The sequence below is a fragment of the Lepidochelys kempii genome, chromosome 1 (genome assembly GCF_965140285.1).
Source record: "Lepidochelys kempii isolate rLepKem1 chromosome 1, rLepKem1.hap1, whole genome shotgun sequence".
Taxonomy (NCBI): domain Eukaryota; kingdom Metazoa; phylum Chordata; order Testudines; family Cheloniidae; genus Lepidochelys; species Lepidochelys kempii.
The window spans coordinates 142,161,035-142,181,347 of NC_136380.1; the positions used below are offsets into that span (position 1 = coordinate 142,161,035).

The window sequence follows — 20,313 nt, forward strand, 5'->3', positions numbered from 1 at the left end:
TGGACATTAGGAAAAACTTCATAACTGTAAAGGTAGTTAAGCACTGGAATAAATGGCCTAGGGAGGCTGTGGAATCTCCATCACTGGAGGTTTTTAAGAGCAGGTTAGACAAACACCTGTCAGCAGTTCTTAACCAGGGGTTTGGGGCCATTGTTAGACTCGCTTGGGCCCAGGGTGGAAAGCTGCATGGGACTGAAGCCCAGGGCTCCTATCCCCACCACCCAGGGCTGAAGCCAAAGCCTGAGCAATTGTCCTCCTTGCTACCCCTTTACGCCAGTCCTGGGTTTTATGTGCAGAAAAACAGTTGTTGTGGCACAAGTGGGCCGTGGAGTTTTTGTAGCATGTTGGGGGGGCCTCAGAAAGAAAAAGGTTGAGAATCCCTGGTCTAGATAATGCTTAATCCTCCTTTAGTGCAGGGGACTGGATAGAAGACCTCTCTAGGTCTAGGTTTCAAACCAGTTTTTCTCCTCAATGAAAGTGCTTTAGCTCAAAGCCTTATAAATCTGGCCTTGAGGGAAATAATTCAAAAAAGAAATTTGGTCCCAGGCGGGTTAGTGAAGTATTGGGAGTCCGCCTGAGAGTTCTAAACATCGAGTCTGTAGCACCTTGGACTACAGCATCCATCACGCTTTGATAATGCAGGTGCAATTAAAAATCAATTTGGCTAGAAATAGAAATGTAAAGAAGCATCTTATCTTACATTTAAATATAAAGTTTCTAGTCCTTTTCCATATAAAGAACACACAAAATAATGCAACAAAAATCATGAAGGTTCAAAAGGAACAAAGAATGGGGATCTACTTCTTCTGTTGATCATATGCACATGCTTTTATGAAAGATGAGTCAGGAGCATATCCCAAAGAAATCATCTTTCTAACCCTTCTGAAAATCCTCTGGTCAGTCCTGTGAATCATGGTTTGATATTGGTGGACAGGAATCAATTGTTTTTAGGGGTGGTAGGATGTTGCAGCCAAATGCTTTTTCAGGCCTCTTCAAAAATGCTAAATGTCAAGCCCATGTTAGTTAATGGAAATGGTCTTGTAATTTACTTCAGAACTCTGTCCTGAGTCCCCTGTCATAGACCACCGCCCGCCAGGATACTGTCGATCCAGGTTTAAACTTCAGCTTAGGTGATTGGATTCTGCCCTCCTAATTCCTCCTGAAGTTTCAGTAGGATATCTCATTCTTAGTTTCCTAAATGGTTACATAATATGGGTATAAGGTATTAAATAGTGGTGCCCCCCTCACACACACCCTCTAAAATATTTTGAAATTAAATTATCTCTGCATACAGTTTGTATTTCAATTTAAGTTTGTACAAGGAATTTCAAATCTGTCAGGAACATTATATAAAAGACATTATATAAGACATTCTATAAAAATGATGTTTTTATTTTATATATATATATATATACAGAGAGAGAGAGAGAGAGATGATAGATATATAAAACCCACACACACAATAGTGTTGTGCTTAAATCATGTGCACCAGAGATGTGTATGTTACAAATCTCACTCATTTGTTTCCACATGTGAACAAACACCCTTTCATGTAACTAACAAGGAAGAGGCCTTGTTACTTAACAAATGCACCTGTATTAAGCTGCCCTTTGCTGGAAATACCCTTCAGGAAAAAAATTTATTGAGTATAGTCATAATATACCATGTTCAACTATATATATATATATATATATATATAGTTTTCAACTGGTAATTTGAAGAGAAGTAGTGTGAAGGCCTTATAAGAGATCAAAGGGGTGGTGTCTCCTCAGCAGTAATTTTTGAAAATACCTATCATTTGGTGGAATCTGGTTTGTTCCAAAGAATACATGAAAGAAAAAAGAAGAGAACAATAGCTAGGTCGGCAGCCCTGGGGTTAAATCATCACTGACAGAATGGATTTCGCATTAACCATCAGAGGCATCAAAATTATCTCAAGCTTGCCTTCATTTTGGCAGAATTTTAAGAAGGGGCTTGTGGATCTTTGGCCAGCCCATCTGTGCAGTTGCTCTATATATTTTTCTACTTCATTTCTTTTCCATTTTATCCTTCAGTCATTACTTCCAACCATAACCCCTGCTAGCAATGTCAGGTGAACAGACACCATTGTGATGAGCATGAATGCCATTATATGTAAATATGGCATTTGTGTATATAAAATGAGAGCGAAACTAAGTAAAATCAGACTTGGTCAGGAACTGGATTGGAGATCTTTAGAGGAAAGAACAGAAGGAATTGCTGACTGTGATACAGTTGGAAACCCTCTTCCCCCTCAGTCAGTACATGACTGGAGCCTTGGCATTGCTTTGGGACCACTGCACTCTCCTGGATGTCTTTTCCTTCAAATGAGATGTAAAACAGAGATCCTGACCAGGTGTAGTCATTTAATATATCCAATAGCATTTTTATAAGTGTGTTTCTCATTAATCCCATTGTCCTGGCTGAATCCCAATATGGACAACTCTGTTGTGTATAATTCTGCTGTAATTTACCTTTGTAATTTAGATATTTTGTTTTGTTTACTATTTAAGTAGGTTAGGGATTCTCCCCTTCCCTTTCCTTTGGAAAAAATGTTCTATAATGGTCATGCCTGAAGGCAGCTGCTGTGTTCCACCGAATGATTCCTATCTATCTATCTATCTATCTATCTATCTATCTATCTATCTATCTATCTATCTATCTATATTAGTCTGTAAACTCATTTGGGATTTTTCTGTACAGAAACTTCTGAATAAATGTAGAGTATTAATAATGTGTTACTGAACAAACATTTAGGTTGTGCTACATTTTGACTTCAAGTAATAGTGCTTATTACAAGAAAAAAAGTCAGTCCTTTACATAAATTATCCCCTAAGGATGTGGCACATTATATGAATTTGCACTAAGAATGCTATAAATCATCAGCAAAAGCATTGGAAGAACCTTCCAGGACTGTGAAGGTGTGGGCTATCTAATAATTATCAGGTGATGGCACAATATTGTAGTTCCTAACTGTTAGATGGCTTATGCTGTAAAGTATTACAAGGTGTTGCTGCGGTACAGAGTGTGATGATCATACCAAAATAGTGGTAATTGGGAATTTGTGTTGCTTTTTGAAATCAAAATGCTGATGAATTTTTCAAAAGAATTAGATATTGGTTCTCTGGAGATGATTCTCTAATACCATGTACATATAATGTCACCACATAAATATATAATAAAAATGTTGAGGTAAAATAATTAAAGTATTTAAGAAAGTTAAATTGTAAGATGCTTGGGGCAAAGACTGTCTCTTTGTGTTGTCTACAGAAGTGAGCATAGTGCTGGTGCTTAACAAGTAAGAATACAGTGGTCACAATTTTGTACCTAACCAAGAGACTGTGTACTTGGGAGGTTTTTTCCACCCCCCTGCTCTATTGGGATTCGATACTTCTGAACTCCTTTATGCTTTGAATTTGTCAATCAAGCATCCAGTTGACAGGTACTACACACATTACACAATGTTGTTCGACTTCAGTCCTGATCTGCAGCCTCACTGCTGTTTAACTACCATGCCTCCTGAACAAAGATATTTAACCATGATAAACTGCATAGTGGTGTTACATGAAAGGACAAAAATTTGAGAAAGTGGGTTAGGAGAATCAAGTTAACTTAATCTGTGACCTGGGCTCAGTTTGAGTTCAGATCTCCAGAAGAAGGTGCTACCTTGCCTTTTTAAACAAATTTAGACATATTTGTTTTTCATCTGTATGTGTATACACATACATAGATAATTTTCATATGTCTATCTCTTCTCTCATATTATGACATAGGAGTCATGGCCAGATGGTACTATGGTGCCACTAGCTGGAAGCAAGGCGGAAAACCTGAGACCCTGCCCCTGTAGGATATAAGCCTCTGCCAGACATGATCGCTTTAGTTTGCTTTGCCCCCTTTGGAATAATCACCGGAGTTTGTTCTTTCTCCCTCCTTCTGCCTCTCTTCCTCCTCCTTTATTTCTCTATAATGAAGGGGGGAAATAGAGAAGAAAAAGAATACTGCCAGTCACTTCCTTTCCTATTCCTGATCTCCCAAAGCAACCCTACAGCAATCAGGCCAGGACCACCCCCCAACTGCTGTGGAACACTAGCTCCACCACTGTGGAAAGCCATCTGCTGATGTTTCATCGGATGCTTGTGTTAGGGTTGTATTTTCTCAGGGGTACTCAATAGAGTTCAGTCCAAGATTGAAACCTTCCTGGTTCCTCTCAAGCCTCTGTCAGAGATTAAGCGTCTGCTCTTACAAAGGGGTGGTTCTTGGTCTGTTGTACAGACCTGAAAGATGCCTGTTTACATATCTGCATTCTATATGACAACTGGTGCTTCCTTCATGACACCCACAGGAAGACCCATTATCAATTCATTACCTTTCCAGTTGGCCTGTCTTCCCTTCTCCCCCCTCCCACCGGGTGTATATGTGAAGATCCTAGTGATGCTGATCTCCAGTCTTTGTCATGATTGGACGTTTGTACCCTTATCCTTGTTTGAGCTCTTTCAATTTCTTGCCTTAAGGAGTTTCAGCAGAGTTATCTTTTCGAGCACCCCCATTTTGGTCTGATCCTGAACTCTCTGCTATGAAAAGCTTTCATTTCCCTAGACAGACTCTTGTTGAGCACTTTGTCGACTGTCAGGGCCTCCTCCCTGGTTCTTCCCAGTAGCAACCTTCAGTTATTGGGCTGCTACTTAGCCTGTGTGGACTTAAGTCCAGATCCACAAAAGTGTTTAGGCTCCTCACTGCCATTGAAATCAGTGAAAGTTAGAGCCTAAACCCCTTTGTGGATCTGGGCCTTAGTCCCTTGGGTTTGGCTCATTTTGGATTCTGGTAGTTCTGTGGTGGCCCTGGCACCCCTGGTTCTCACACCTGATGAGTGACAGAAATCTAATCCCCATCCCTTTTATAACTAGGGTCCCCTTATTGATTTGAGTTATGAAACTTCTCTCTTCCTCTCAGGTGCTTGCAGAGAACTTGAATCTTCTCTCAGGGGCCAGTGCACTGCTCCCACCTGCCCCATACACAAATGATTATGTGGCTACTGAATGGAGTTGCTTCCTAAGGGATGATTTCTTTAGCATAGTGGCAGACTGCTTGGTTAGCAGCAGAAAATGTCTACCTCATGTAATCTTAGGATTTATTGGATCTTTTCAGCCTGGTTGAGTCAGGGAACATCTCTGCCCTATTATGCTCATTCTGGCATGTTTTGGATTTTCTAATGTCAGGCTTCAGCAAAGGTATCAGCATCAGTGCTCTCCATTTGCATGCCTCTGTTACAGCTGCTATTCAAGGCCTTATTGAGCACAGGGACATTGCTCCACATCCCTAAATTGAGAAGTTTTTCCCCATTATCTCTACAAAGTGATGGTTCATCCAGTCAGTCCTCAGCAACACCTAGACTTTGCCTTGCAGGTCCCTTTTGGGCAGGCTCCTTCAGCATTTACTTTCTTTTAAGGCTGTTTGAATGGAATGATGAGGGAATGTTGTTTTAGTGTGTAGAGCTGTCAAGGTTCCTTCCCCACTCTGAACTCTAGGGTACAGATGTGGGAACCTGCATGAAAACCCCCTAAGCTTATTTTTACCGGCTTAGGTTAAAACTTCCCCAAGGTACAAACTATTTTACCTTTCGTCCTTAGACTTTATTGCTGCCACCACCAAGCGTCTAACAAATATATAACAGGGAAAAAGCCCGCTTGGAAATGTCTTTCTCCCCGAAAATCCTCCCAAACCCTACACCCCTTTTCCTGGGGAAGGCTTGATAAAAGTCCTCACCAATTTGCATAGGTGAACACAGACCCAAACCCTTGGATCTTAAGAACAATGAAAAAGCAATCAGGTTCTTAAAAGAAGAATTTTAATTGAAGACAAAGTAAAAGAATCACCTCTGTAAAATCAGGATGGTAAATACCTTACGGGTAATCAGATTCAAAACATAGAGAATCCCTCTAGGCAAAACCTTAAGTTACAGGAATGTACATTCCATTCAGCACAGCTTATTTTATCAGCCATTTAAACAAAACAGAATCTAACGCATATCTAGCTAGATTACTTACTAAGTTCTAAGACTCCATTCCTTTTCTGTTCCTGGCAAAAGCATCACACAGACAGAGAGAACCTTTGTTTCTCCCCCCCTCCAGCTTTGAAAGTATTTTGTCTCCTCATTGGTCATTTTGGTCAGGTGCCAGCAAGGTTATCCTAGCTTCTTAACCCTTTACAGGTGAAGGGGTTTTTCCTCTGGCCAGGAGGGATTTTAAAGGTGTTTACCCTTCCCTTTATATTTATGACAAGAGCGGGGTACTCTGAGTCAGTACGCACCTGGATTCTATTATCAGCTCTGCTCATGACTTTTTGTATTCTTGGGAAAGTCACTTAATTTCTCTGTACTTTGGTTTACACATCTGTAAAATGAGTATAACAATGCTTACTTCACAAAAGCATAATGATATTTAATTAACAAATGTTTATAAAGCACTAGGAGGTTAACAAACAAATGTTGTTAATTTGGGCTCAATGGGTAGTGATCAATGGCTCCATGTCTAGTTGGCAGCCGGTATCAAGTGGAGTGCCCCCAGGGTCAGTCCTCGGGCTGGTTTTATTCAATACCTTCATAAATGATCTGGAGGATGGTGTGGATTGCACCCTCAGCAAGTTTGCAGATGACACTAAACTGGGAGGAGAGGTAGATATGCTGGGGGGTAGGGATAGGATACAGAGGGCCCTAGACAAATTAGAGGATTGGGCCAAAAGAAATCTGATGAGGTTCAACAAGGACAAGTGCAGAGTCCTGCACTTAGGACGGAAGAATCCCATGCACCGCTACAGACTAGGGACCAAATGGCTCGGCAGCAGTTCTGCAAAAAAGGACCTAGGGGTTACAGTGGACGAAAAGCTGAATATGAGTCAACAGTGTGCCCTTGTTGCCAAGAAGGCCATTGGCATTTTGGGACGTATAAGTAGGGGCATTGCCAGCAGATCGAGGGACGTGATCGTTCTCCTTTATTCGACAATGGTGAGGCCTCATCTGGAGTACTGTGTCTAGTTTTGGGCCCCAGATTACAAGAAGGATGTGGAAAAATTGGAAAGAGTCCAGCGGAGGGCAACAAAAATGATTAGGGGACTGGAACACATGACTTATGAGGAGAGGCTGAGGGAACTGGGATTGTTTAGTCTGCAGAAGAGAAGAATGAGGGGGGATTTGATAGCTGCTTTCAACTACCTGAAAGGGGGTTCCAAAGAGGATGGATCTAGACTGTTCTCAGTGGTAGCTGATGACAGAACAAGGAGTAATGGTCTCAAGTTGCAGTGGGGGAGGTTTAGGTTGGATATTAGGAAAAACTTTTTCACTAGGAGGGTGGTGAAACACTGGAATGCGTTACCTAGGGAGGTGGTGGAATCTCCTTCCTTAGATATTTTTATGGTCAGGCTTGACAAAGCCCTGGCTGGGATGATTTAGTTGGGGATTGGTCCTGCTTTAAGCAGCGGGTTGGACTAGATGACCTCCTGAGGTCCCTTCCAACCCTGATATTCTATGATTCTATGAAAAGATGTGATCTACTTCAGTATAGTTTATATGCAAGCTTTGTTGGAGTGGTGGTGTTATTTGAGGCCTTCACTCTTTTGGTTATGATTAGATTTAATAATAAAATTAACACTGTGCATGTGTAGTACAGACTTTTAAAATCATATTTAACTTCATTTCAAAGTCAAACTTCTTCAAGTGATGTATTCCTCATTCAGAATCACAGGGAGTATAAGCATAGATGTTTGGATGAAAAATATTATAGAAGTGTGGAGTATTTATTATTCATTACTGGTGACGAGCTAACCTGAAAAAAATCAGAATTTTGGAATCTGTTGATGCTTCTTTAAATTTAGGCATCCATCCCTTCCCAACCCTATAAAGTATTCTGGAGGAGATAGTGCTGAAGCATTCTATTCTTTTCCAGTGTCTTCAGAAGGGATGGAGGGAGGAAAGGTGAACCTATTGTTTGCTTCATTCTTTCTGGATTTTCACATGACTACCAGCTGATACCCTTCCCCTCTGACCTCTTTTGGGGGAGTCAGTCTGCGTATTTACCAACCCTCATGGCAGATAGTTTAAGGTCATGTTACCAGCCCAACCATTGGCAGAATAAAAATGCTTCCTTTTGTTTAATATTTTGTTTCACAACCTGGATGACTGTACATCAGACCATTTTAACTGAGCAGCAGGTTACTAATTATTTGGGTAATAATTTCGTAGATGCAATGTAGTGTTTCATGCATAATTATTATTAATTTTGTATTCATTGTCAGGAGAGCAATCTGACCATTCAAATAATTTGTTAAAGAGTTTTTGGATTGTGTAAATAACTGAAAACTATTTGTGTGAATGGAGCCCTCCCGTCCACCACACACACAGTTTTTCTCACAAATATTGAAGGAAGTCTTTTGATCTGTCACAAGAAAAATTAAAGCAAGGTAGTAACATGAGAGCTTTGATTTCCTTCAACAATAACTTTTAATTAAATCTTTTGGTAGAATCAGCATGTTTGCTAAGCAGGAAAACAGTATAGAAGGCCTTACAGCAGTGGTGGGCAACCTTCAGCCCGCGAGCCACATGCGGCCCATCAGGGTAATCCGCTCGCGGGCCACAAGAAAGTTTGTTTACATTGACCGTCTGCAGGCATGGCTGCTCGCAACTCCCAGTGGCTGTGGTTTGCCGTTCCCTGCCAATGGGAGCTACAGGCGGCCATGCCTGCAGCCAGTCAATGTAAACAAACTGTCTCATGGCCTGCCAGCAGATTACTCTGATGGGCCGCATGCGGCCTGCGGGCCGCAGGTTGTCCAGCACTGCCTTACAGTTTATATTTAGAAGGAATGTATCTCTTTCCTGCAAAAATCTAATGACATCACCAGTTTTTCTGTAGATTGGGAACGAGTTAACATAGATGCAAGAAATATAGTCCTCCCTTCATGGAGGCATTGCTTACTGCCAACCCTCTTCCTTAGACACACTTTTTTCTGGCTATGTTAGAAGGAGGACAGGAGACTCTGGATGTAGTTTAATTAGGCTACAACTTTTTTCTTAAATGTCTGGGAGTACCCAGCAGATAAAAGTGTATATTGCAGGTAATTCCATGATCATTTTTGATATATACCTGTGGGGCTTCTGTAAAGCCCTCCCCCTTACCTAGCCTGGTCCCCAGCCAACTTGCTGCTGGGGCCTCACCATCCCCACCCCCTCGAATGAGGTTAAGAGGGAAGGCTATGTAGGAGGGAAGGGGTTGGCTCCCTATCGCGTCAATTTTAGGAGTCACAAAGCCTCCCATTTTTGCTCCTTTAAAGAATACCTCCTTTAAATCCTTTACCAATCCATTTTATCAGAGAACTGTATCCCTTCCCTAACTCCAACCAATAAATGTTGCAATGTGAATTAGACTACCAATTTTTTAAAAAAATGCAACAGTTCATATGCCTCTGTTGTTTGAGATATGCTTGCTGAATTTCTGGAACTTTAGATAATTCAGTGCTGTCATCTGCCTATATCCCGTGGCATCCTAAAAATGCTCCACTTGGGTCCTCACGTTTCTGCTGAGCCAGTAAATGTTTTTGAGGAGATGGCCCGGCTGCCCTGTAGTACTATGCATGAGAACAGGTGCTTCAGAAGGTGCTGACATAGCTTTTTGAGGATGGGGAGCTGGTTTACCATCTGGCTCTCTAAAGGAGCAGAAAGTCAGTCCCAGTCCACAACTCTTTCAAAATGCCAGAAGGATGGGGCGGAAAAGGGATTCGAAGGCTGACAGTCCTTTGCCCCACAGATGATTTGATTTGACAAAGGGGGTGACAGAGGGTAAGGGAGTAGTTAGACTCTCTCCCATTTTACTTTAGGAAAGGAGATAAAGAAAAGAGGGCTGCTAATATCAATTTTTCTAAAGTGGCATAAAGAGGGGAAATCTCAAAGAAGATTTTGTAGGAGGAGTTTGCACTATTATTTATTTTCTGTAGTATCCACAGTGTGCTAAGCTGTAAGGAAGATGCAGTCTCTTCTTGCATGCATGCTAAATGTGAAGATTTTAACAAAGCTATTTTTAAATGATCAGGGTACAGAGTATTTTTCGTATCCAGACAACTTAAGATTTTACTAACTTTCTGAGGTGAAAAAAAGTTTCTGGGCTAAGACCAAGCTAAAAAAATTATTGTATCAAATTTTAACAGCAACTGAAAATAGGAATTCAGAATAAAAGTATTAATTTAGACTGTGGTGACGCTATAACCCAAATGTACCTGCTACAAGCAGGGTTCACATACCAAAGAGGAGAGTTTGTTGGAGCTGTAGTTCTTGTCATCCTTAAAGATCTATGTGTCTCTGTCATTACAGGCTCTACCTCTAGATAATCAACTATAACGTGAGTAATGCGTCCTGAGTCAGAGGTAACATGCATTGTACTTAGCAAAATTAAACGATGGGGTCTGCCTTCTACTAAAAAGACCTGTCATGATTAGATCACGTTGAAAAAAATTGATGTTGTAAATTATTTTTAAGTTACTTATATTAACCTTAACTTTTAAAAGTGGACAGGTAGGCCTCTTAAGTCATATCATGAGTTAAAATACAATGTGTTAAAACAAACCCAAGCAATCCTATCCAAACAAAACCGGCTCTGAACCCTTCAACAGGATTCAAATAAAGGAGTTTGCTGTAAATGAAATTTTCCTTTCCTTGAATGCTTAACTGAGTACTAAAACTTTGATGTCTTTTTGTTGGTTTTGCTTATTCTTCCTTTTTAAAGAACATGGGATAATCCACAGAATTTAAGATAATAAAATGCACCAAATACAGTGGTCTAAAAACATTGTTGCTTTGTAAATTATTTCTGCTCTTTGGTCAAATCCTACATGTTGACTAGCTGACTTTTATTAATGCATTTTGAAATTCCATACAAAAAGCTAGTATTAATTCAATATTTAGAAATCAGGAAATTCAATGCTGAGTTTGAAAGCTCAAACATAGCTCTGCCACACTGTGCTTATTTTGTAAAATATTGTGTATTTTATATTCTTTTAAATTATTTGTCTCATAATAAAATAAAAACTGGAAATTCTTGCATAACCTTGCATATAGCAACGTTGGGTGTCCAGACTGGGTTTGTTGTTTACCTCAAGATCAACAAAACAAGACACACTGAAACAGAATCAGTTTAGTGTTGTATAGTGGTGAAAATGTAGAAATCAATGCCCCTGAATTTAATTTAGGTGGTAAGTGAATCAACTTGTTAGAAATACATATATGTTCCTCCTCATGCAGCCCACAGAATAATTAGCACTCAAGTGCCTCTTTTTGGTACATGAGTTTGTGTGTGTTAGGGCAATTTGGAAGGAGCTTCTTTATACAGAATTTTGGAGATAACTGTTAACACTTGTGACTCCTTTTCATTTACTTTTCTAATTCTTTTCTTGAGGCAATTAGAAACATATTTTATCTAAGGAATTCAAATTGCTTTACCAAGGAGATGGTACATCATAGATGGGGAAACCGAAAGTACAAAGGCATTATGTCATATGGGCTAGACTTTGCCTCTCCCTGATGTGATTATCTACTGTGGGCGAAGATACCAGGGTCCCAATAATGTCACCAAAATTGATCCATTCAGTGTTAATACACGTGTACTCAGTGGTTTGACTGACAGCTAGTTCTCCTGTCTAATGTGAGGTGACTTGTCTTGCTCACACAGCTCCCCGTGTGAATAAATAAGAATAGCAGTAAACAGCAATTTTGGCAGCAAATCAGCTAGCTTTGCATGAAGTAGCAGGGTAGCTACTTGGAATTTGGGCAGGCCTTGCAAGACACAATCCAACCTCTCTCAACAGCAGGCTCAAAAGAACAAAGCAGTTTTGATGACAAAATATGTGTACTGTGTCACACAAAGAAAGGCTTGACTACAAGTAGCCAAGTTACCCTCCTATCTTGTTTCCAACCAGAATCCCACTGTTGGCCTACACTAACGTGAGGGTGCCCTGGACTCCTAGGGGTTCTGAAAGTCTGAAGTCTTAAAGGGGGAAATTGGGAATGGCTGGGGGTGATGGTAGCAGGGAGATCTTGAAGAGATCTCCTGGAAGATAAATTTAGTTTATTTGGAAGAGGGCTTTAATCCAGTGCCTTTAGGATAGCTTGCTCTGACATTTTTCAGTTTCAGGCATGCTCCCCCTTCTCTTCCTACTTTTAACCGCCCCCCTCCTCAGCTAAAATAAAATTAACTCTATCATTCAGTTTATATTTATACTTCTGTTTTATTCTGTTTTGCTGGGATCTTATAATGATCATTGGTTTGTTTATGCTTCCCGGCGATCATCAGTGCTGAGTAGCAGTTTCCCTTAATCTGTCCTTGCCGATCTGATAGCTGTCTTGTTCCCCTCAAGAAAGTTATTATTTCCTATTCAAGAGAGATGAAACAGTCTGAGGGCTGACTGGTCCAGAAATGAGATTCTTACGAGGGCATCAATGAAAGCAGAAGGTGGACTTCATTTGAAGATTATAGCTAATTTTTCACTGGAAAGATCTTAGTCAAGTAAGATTGGTTTTGCCCTAGAGAATCTAAATTGGAATGTACAAATCCTAATAATTTTCAGTGTTCTTCTTTAATCCCTGCAACTCTTACACAAAGGTTAGAGAATCTTCTGTTTATTTGAAAGTACTCCAGGAAAGGCAGGACAGTGTTAATCTCCACATAGTTTGAAAATGTACATTAAGTAGTTTTTAAAAACCTACGAGCATAACCAAAAAATCAGTTTATATATCTTTCTGCCTGTTATATTTAGAAAGGGGATGGCTTTAAAGCACAAGACATGATTCTCTCATGCGACCTCATTCCAATTTATATGACAAGAATCTTGCATTACTGCCATAACTCTGTAACTTGCACCACGTCATCCTCTTCAAGACTCTTAGTTTTGCTTTATTCTTCACCAGGATTCCTTCACAGAAATCTTTTCAGTTGGTGTACAAGGTTATAGAATTAAAATGAACAGTGGGTTACATGGAGAGAGAGGGTGTTTAACAAGTGAGAATTTTAATTCAGTGTTTCTGACAGCATAAAGGAGAATGAAATTACAGGTATATTCAAGGTGGTAACTTTCCTTGGTCCTTAAAAACACAAAAAATGTTGATTACATCCGTGTGAATCAGAAAGCACCATTATGGACACACAAAGTGGTTTTTCTTAAGATAGTAGTACTGAGAACAAAAAGTTTTAAATTTTATTCTGTAACCTTCTTGTTGCTACATATATTATTAAAGTAAAATGGAGACTATGGCAAGATGGAGAATGTATTCTACAAAACTTGATAAATGAATATGTGTAGTTTTATTCAAAGTACTGTAGCAAAATGAGTAGTGGTTTTGGAGTGAAAAACACTGGGAAAGGACATATATGAAGTGAAGGTATATATATAAAATTGCTCCTATGGAATGCCTTCTGGACTCCACCCTGGACTTCTAAGTGTGGCTGGAACTTATATATTTACTTCCACGCTTGGAAGTCCAGGGTGGAGTCCAGAAGGGATTCCATAGGAGCAATTTTGTCAGTGTTCTGCTTCCTTGTTTACATTGATGTACTGTACAAACACATCTTTGGTGGAGAGAAGATGAGAATTTAACATTTCATGCAATGCATTTTGCTATATGAGAAAGGATGACTAGGTTCACTGTAGCACATGAAGAATGATGATGGCAGCCTTCCTGTGCCTCAAGACTATTGACATAGGCACCGTTGCTGACTTAGATTGGCATATTGCATATTCATCAGAGATCAGCAACTCTGAAAATAATTGGTGATTGCAAAAATCAATGTGCGATCTGACATAATGGATGAACAAGCTAAATAATATGTATATTTTGAGCATCTTGCATTGCACTTAATTTCTTGGCAGCATAAATTTGGTTACCAGTTTTGCAGTAAGTCTGAGTTTGTTCTTATGCACCCAAGAGTAAATTCCTTGAAGTGAAAGGGAAACAACATACAGATGTGTTTCACTGCTGTACTAGACTAATGAAGGACAACATCAATGCTCCACTTCTTTATATTTTTCCATCTTATCCTTCCATAAGTAGCAGCATGCTATAGGTAGCATTGTACTATGTGTATTTACTTCATGGATTTGGAAATTTCATATACCAGTTAGAAAATTTTCTTGTAAAAATAACAAAATTAAGAATGTTTTAATCATGATCCTTTAAAGTTAGGAGAAAACATAGTTATTAATGTTTAAAAGGAGAGACAGACTTGAGGGATGTAAAATATGTTAAAACAAATAGCTTTCTAAACACATAGGCTAAGATTTTCAAGTGACTTGTGATTTTGGGTACCTCAACTTTTGGGAGGTCAATCTGAGACACCTTAACAGGGCATGATTTTTTATTTATTTAGAATACACTGAGGGCTTGCTCTCTGAAAATCAGATGCCTTTAAGGTGCCCTATACTAGTGATCTAAAATCTATCATTAGTCACTTTTGAAAAGCTTACTCAACTTGTGTACCATAACAACATTCCTTTTTTCAAAAGCTACATAAAACAAATTATTCCAAAAAATTCTACTAAGGATTTAGAAGAAAAGGACAATTAGTCTTTTCAGACTCATCAAGTGCCATATTTCACAATATTTGCAAAGTACAGTAATATAAATGGGAAAATTTGTTTTTGGACTGATGGACAAGTATAGTAGCTAGATTTCATTAATTAATTTATGGTAATTTAAATTGATGAAATTATTTAGAATAAAATTTCAAAAGCTGTGGTGTTTAAATTAACTAGCCTTTTACATTTATTTTATAGCATTGTAAAGAGTAGAAGCCTTAACTGAACCCTGTTATGCTTGCATCTGCCTGAAGTAGTAATATTTTAATGGTGTTTACAGTAATATTAATAGTATAATAGCATTTTTAAAGAGTAAAGGTATGGCAACATATATTTAGTAGAGTTTACAGTAATTATGAAGCACAAGATGTGTAGTTATATTATGTTACTATGGGTTAGACTATACAAGATAGAGGCTAGGTCCTTTTAACTCTTTAACCTCTAAGGAAATACATCAGTGTTCAGTTATAATTAGTTTAAAAATCACAATGAGATTAAATTGTGTGTTTAGGATGGAGTAGCAGTAGTTTATTCATTCTAATAGCTGAAATGGTACATATCCATTTTAGTGTACCATAATAAGTATTATTTTTAGGTGGCATGTTTTCTAACACTGTAATTTAAATTTTGACAGTTTTACAGAGTTAATCTTCTAAAATATATATATATACACAAACCTATTATGTTATTATTAAGAAGGGAACATTACCTCTTGAATACTGTACCTCAATTTTATTGTAATGATTTTGCTGGTTACCAGGTGGGGTGGCAGTTGAAAAATTTGGTGAATGCACTACGAGAGGATCCGAGTGGTGTTATCTTAACTTTGAAAAAGCGACCTCAGAGCATGCTTACCTCAGCACCAGCTTTACTGAAAAATATGAGATGGAAGCCCCTTGCTCTGCAGGTAATGAAGCTTAATCATAAGTCATACACCATCATTTTAACTATAGATTATCTCAGTGATGCTTTATTGTGCTTCATCTCAGCAGCATATGGATTTAATCTTGTATGCTTTGAAAACTTGTTTGTGAAATGATATCTCCACAGCTTGTATTCATAGGCTCAGTTGAAATTAATCCATTAATTAGACCTTTTAAAATGAAAAGACAATCCATAAGATCTTTTCTGGTTTGGAAGTATTTAAAAATGATCCCAGATAACTACAGGGTAATTCTTCTAATGTACATGAATTGTTTGAAGGCTCCCATTCATTTTTCTATGCATAGTTAGGAAGCTGCTAAATTATAGTTTAGATTCTTTTTAAGGTTACATTGCAGCATATTTTATAAATAGAGAAAAAACACGATTTGTTTTCAATTTAGCCAAGTACTTAATCAAGTGCACGACTTTAAGCATGTGCCTAAATATTTTGTTGATCAGGACCTTAGACAAGTGCATGACTTTACTCCACTGAGTAGTCCCATTGAAGTCTGCTCATGTGAGCAAAGGTATGTCTAAATTATTTGTAAGGATCAGTTCCTTAATACTTAAAATATGTGCAGGTCTACAGAAGGTCTAAGTTGACCCTTTATTTCTCTTGTTTTTTAATAAAACTACAGTATGCCAAAAATGGAAATAGTTTAGTCAAAAATTTGGCATTTTACTTTAGTATAAAACATCACTGTGATAGCTTTATTTCCTAATAATTAAATTTTAGGAAGTCCAGAATAATCTATCTCCAGACTGATTAAACCATTTTACCAATTGATGAAAGCTGAAAAATAACAAATTTCCTCTTCACTTCAGTTGGGACATAATCTAGGAAGAAGGAAGAACTTTATTTTCCTTGCATAAAAATTTAATTCTTAAGAGAGATTATTATCCTATTTTAAACATAGTCTAATTTAAAAATTAATACTGTTCATTGGAATAAAAAGTCATAGTGTGAAGGAAAATTAAATATGCAAATGCTACTGCTGATAGCGGCTTTCTTTGCCATTTAAAATGCTAACAGGTTTATAAAAGCAACTAATACCATTCATTGCTTCCTTTCCTCAACCCCACCCCCATGGTTAAATATACCATTGTCTTTCAACTTGAGTAGTTGTTAAAAAGATTAAGTTGTCTTAGCATTTAAAACATGAAGTACTCACTGGAAATGTGGCATTAAGTTTCAACCAATAAATAGCTTATCAGCATCTGAGAATATAACTGAAAATATGTATGCATGATAATGGGCATATGAATGTACTTACTTGAAAGTTGTGATTTTATCAATGCTGACAGTATAACCATGAATGAAAAGTACACATCATTGCTTAAAATGAGACTGTACCTTGTTTCCCCTGTAGTATTTTTTGGTGACATTGTCTGTTCATTTCATTAAATATTTGTTCTGACTCTACTTAAGTGTCTGCCACTAGACTATTTCCACTAAAGATCCCACAGCAGGATTTTATACGGGATACCAGTAGTGGAGACACATGAATATGCAGTTAAATCGAGAGAGGAGACAGGCTACTCCAAAGGGACAGGTTGGGTGGGGAATCAGATAGCAACTAGCTTCCACCCTTTAGGTTTCATACAGCAAGAGAGCATGAGTCTTTAAAGGGCTCAATGAGCCCTCTTACGTGGGAGTGAGACTCCATTAAACTTCCCTGAAGATTCTGATGTCAGGGCAGTGTACATGAGCCACCGGCCTTCCCTTGTTAAGATGCTTGTGCTGCTGTGATGTGTGCATCAGGGACATCATTTGCTATGGGATGAGGAGGCAATTACAGTTTTCATAGTTCCTCACCACTCAGTGCTGCGGTGTCTCCCCCAGGCCTGCGGCAGCCACTGGGGTCAGGCCATTGTCAGCACCGCCTCTCCCCACTAGCTGGATGGGCCAGTGACCTGGGCCAGGTCTGAGAAGAGGCGGAAGAGGCCCGGTCCCTGCACCAGGCCGGCCATGTGTGAAACACCTCTTGTGGCCTGCCACCCTTCCCATCTCTCTGGGATAGGACCAGGCCACCACCACGCCCTCCTTGAGAGTAGGACCAGCCCCCTAACCCCGCACGAGCAGCTGTGGCCTGAGTGAGAAGGTGGAAGTGTGGATGGTGACACAGCTTTGCCCCCCACTCCATGATTTTTTTCTGAAATGATGACTCTAATGAATGTGCATGCACCAACATGCATGCATGAGTCCTATAATTCACCCACTCCTCAAAGTCTTAATTTAATCGCTAGATGAAAAAGGTTTGCACATGCACATTGCACTATATTGCAGAAATGAAAATTCACTTCTCTCTTAATTTGTTTGATTTGGGTCTAGTTTACAATTTAGCATACTTAGAATGACACAGAACAGATACAGTTTTTAAAGTGAAATTTTAAAGATTTTTTCTTACAATAAAAGTATTGTACAATAATAATACAGGTAGTTTTTGAGGATATTTTGATTAATAGAAACTGAAATCCTATTAAAATATTATAAATACAGACCTGATGTGACATGGTGATATGTTATAGTCTTATTAGACATGACATTAAAAAAAAAGCCAGGAATCTTATTTTCGCATGTTCGTATATATATGTGTATATCTGCAGTACTTCATGGCTTTCTAAAGTGAGGGATAATTATTTTCTGTAGGAAAAGTTTCAACAATAAGTAAGACAAATTTCAGAATCTGCATAATGCTAAGATCTGTCTTGTTAACTTAAACAAATTAGAGTGAAACAGAATACCAGTTGGCCCCAGATGAAATCAATTTTAAAGCTTCAATACTAAATAAGTGTATAATAGCTATGGCAAATTTTGATTAATATAAAAGCAAAAAATGTGCCATACTCTCACAGCTGTTCAAAAGTATTAACTGATTAGCATCAGACATCTGCATCAGTTATCCATACTATTTTGATTATATTTTCATTTCTCTACAAATCCTAATATCACTGTCGAGGACACAGTTTACTCCAAAATTTACACTTTGCAATTAGAAATTGCTATTTTGTGTTTCCTAAGATCTGTATGTGCCAGTTTTACAGACAGCTGATATTTTGTTTAATGGCAGTGGGAAAAACTTACTATGGGGAGAGGGTGAAAAATGGATGTTAACATAAATAGATAAAAGGAGCATTTCCATAGTCTCTTTTTTTGAACCATAACATATTTGCTATATCAAGATGCCATGAAATAATTGATAATGTTATAAGTGTGCAATCATCTCAAAGCTAAAACTGTTCAACAATTTCAGCACGCATAAGCAATAATAAAATCCATACCCCAAAACAAGATCTTGTGAAAGCAAAAAATATAAGATATATTAGTAGCAACAGGTAGGGACAGGAAGTACTAATTAGTTATTGACTTAGCGCCTGTAAATTAGCTTTTTATTTCACTTCTGCAAGAGGAGTGAGCAGAAGAAAAAGGCAAAATGTGATTTCTGAGATTAATCAAATCATATTGAGAGTTAGAGGGGAAAGTGAGACTTGGCAAAATGTAAGAAGCACTGGTTGTGAAACAGAGATTTAGTTTTTGCAAGCACCTCCATCACAAACATCTCTAATAGTTGTCACATCAAACTTGGAGGCATAAATGGTTCAGCAAATTAAATTAAGGAGCTCGTTTACATTGGGTTGTTGTAACTGAAACCTTTTAAATCACAGTTCTAACAGAGAGTGAATAATATTGACACATTAGTCAGTAAACTGCCCTCTGCCTGCTTAGTTGATAATTGTATGTACGAACATGAAAATTCGTCATTTGCAGCAAGATAAAAAATAAAAGATTTAATGGAGAAATATTAAGTATGCCAATAAGATGGGTGACTACTAGTAAAGTACTCCAACGTCAGCACTGTGTAAGTGCTACTAATGACTCTGTATATGAATCATTTCGGTGCAGGAGATGACAGGGGTTGTGAGAGTTTTATGCTTTTTTTAATATGTCCTGGTAATATTCTTAACCACCAGTTGTCCACTGAAAAACTTTTCTCCTCCTGTAGTGCTCTAAACTTGTAATACATCAACCAAAAGTTCATGGTCTGTAGATGTGAAAAGGGCTTGTTGGTAGTGCCAGTTGGCAAATCTGAAAAACTACGAGTCCCACAAGCGTATTTTTGTGAATGAAATATGTTTATTTTCCACAACTTGTTCCTGTTGTAAGTGTCTTGCAATGCACAAGTGACATTTAAAAAATGAAACTTTCTGTTGACTCCTTCATTTGGTTTCCTTCTTTTAGCAGAAACTGACTCATTTTTTTTTTCACAATTATTATAAGCTGAAAATATCTCTGAGAGGTAAAAAAGTAAAATAAAATAAAAAAGCCAAATCTCTGAGGCATGCTAGAAACCAGAGTGCAAAAATATGACTCGGCATACAGAATAACGCTGACTAGAATATGGCTTTATATATTGCACAACATCATATAATGAGGTCCCAGCCTGTGTACATGCATGTGCATAGGTTGAAGTATAATGTCCATCAGAAGTGGAAAAAACATCTATTTTGTTCTGTACCTGTTTAACAGATGAATTTTTTGACAGCAATCTGAAGGCTCTCTGTTTAAACCTCCATAAATTAATATTTTCCACCTTTTTGTGACTTATCAAAGTTCTATGTTTTATACATTTTTATCATGTCATAATTTGTGAATACGGGGATTTTCAATGTATATTTTTTATAAAACTAGAATTAGGCAGCTGCAATATTGGGACTTTTTAAGATGTGTTTTGCAGTTAGAAATATTAAATTATGTGATCATTTAAT

At 38.2% G+C, this 20,313-nt stretch overlaps 1 protein-coding gene across 12 annotated transcripts in view; it reads left to right on the forward strand.

Annotated features, from left to right (window-relative positions):
* Positions 1 to 20,313, forward strand: part of CNKSR2 (connector enhancer of kinase suppressor of Ras 2) — a 369,272-nt gene that overhangs the window by 193,247 nt on the left and 155,712 nt on the right. For 10 of the 12 annotated variants that reach the window (XR_012160437.1, XR_012160435.1, XR_012160434.1 and 7 more), the window contains one exon: positions 15,383 to 15,529. The exons of the other annotated variants lie outside the window; for them this stretch is intronic. Coding sequence is in view for 7 of the 10 variants with exons in the window: in XM_073357190.2 (XP_073213291.1) it covers positions 15,383 to 15,529 (147 nt within the window). In the remaining 3 variants the exon portion in view is untranslated. The remainder of the gene's footprint in view (positions 1 to 15,382; positions 15,530 to 20,313) is intronic. 12 annotated transcript variants of the gene reach the window in all.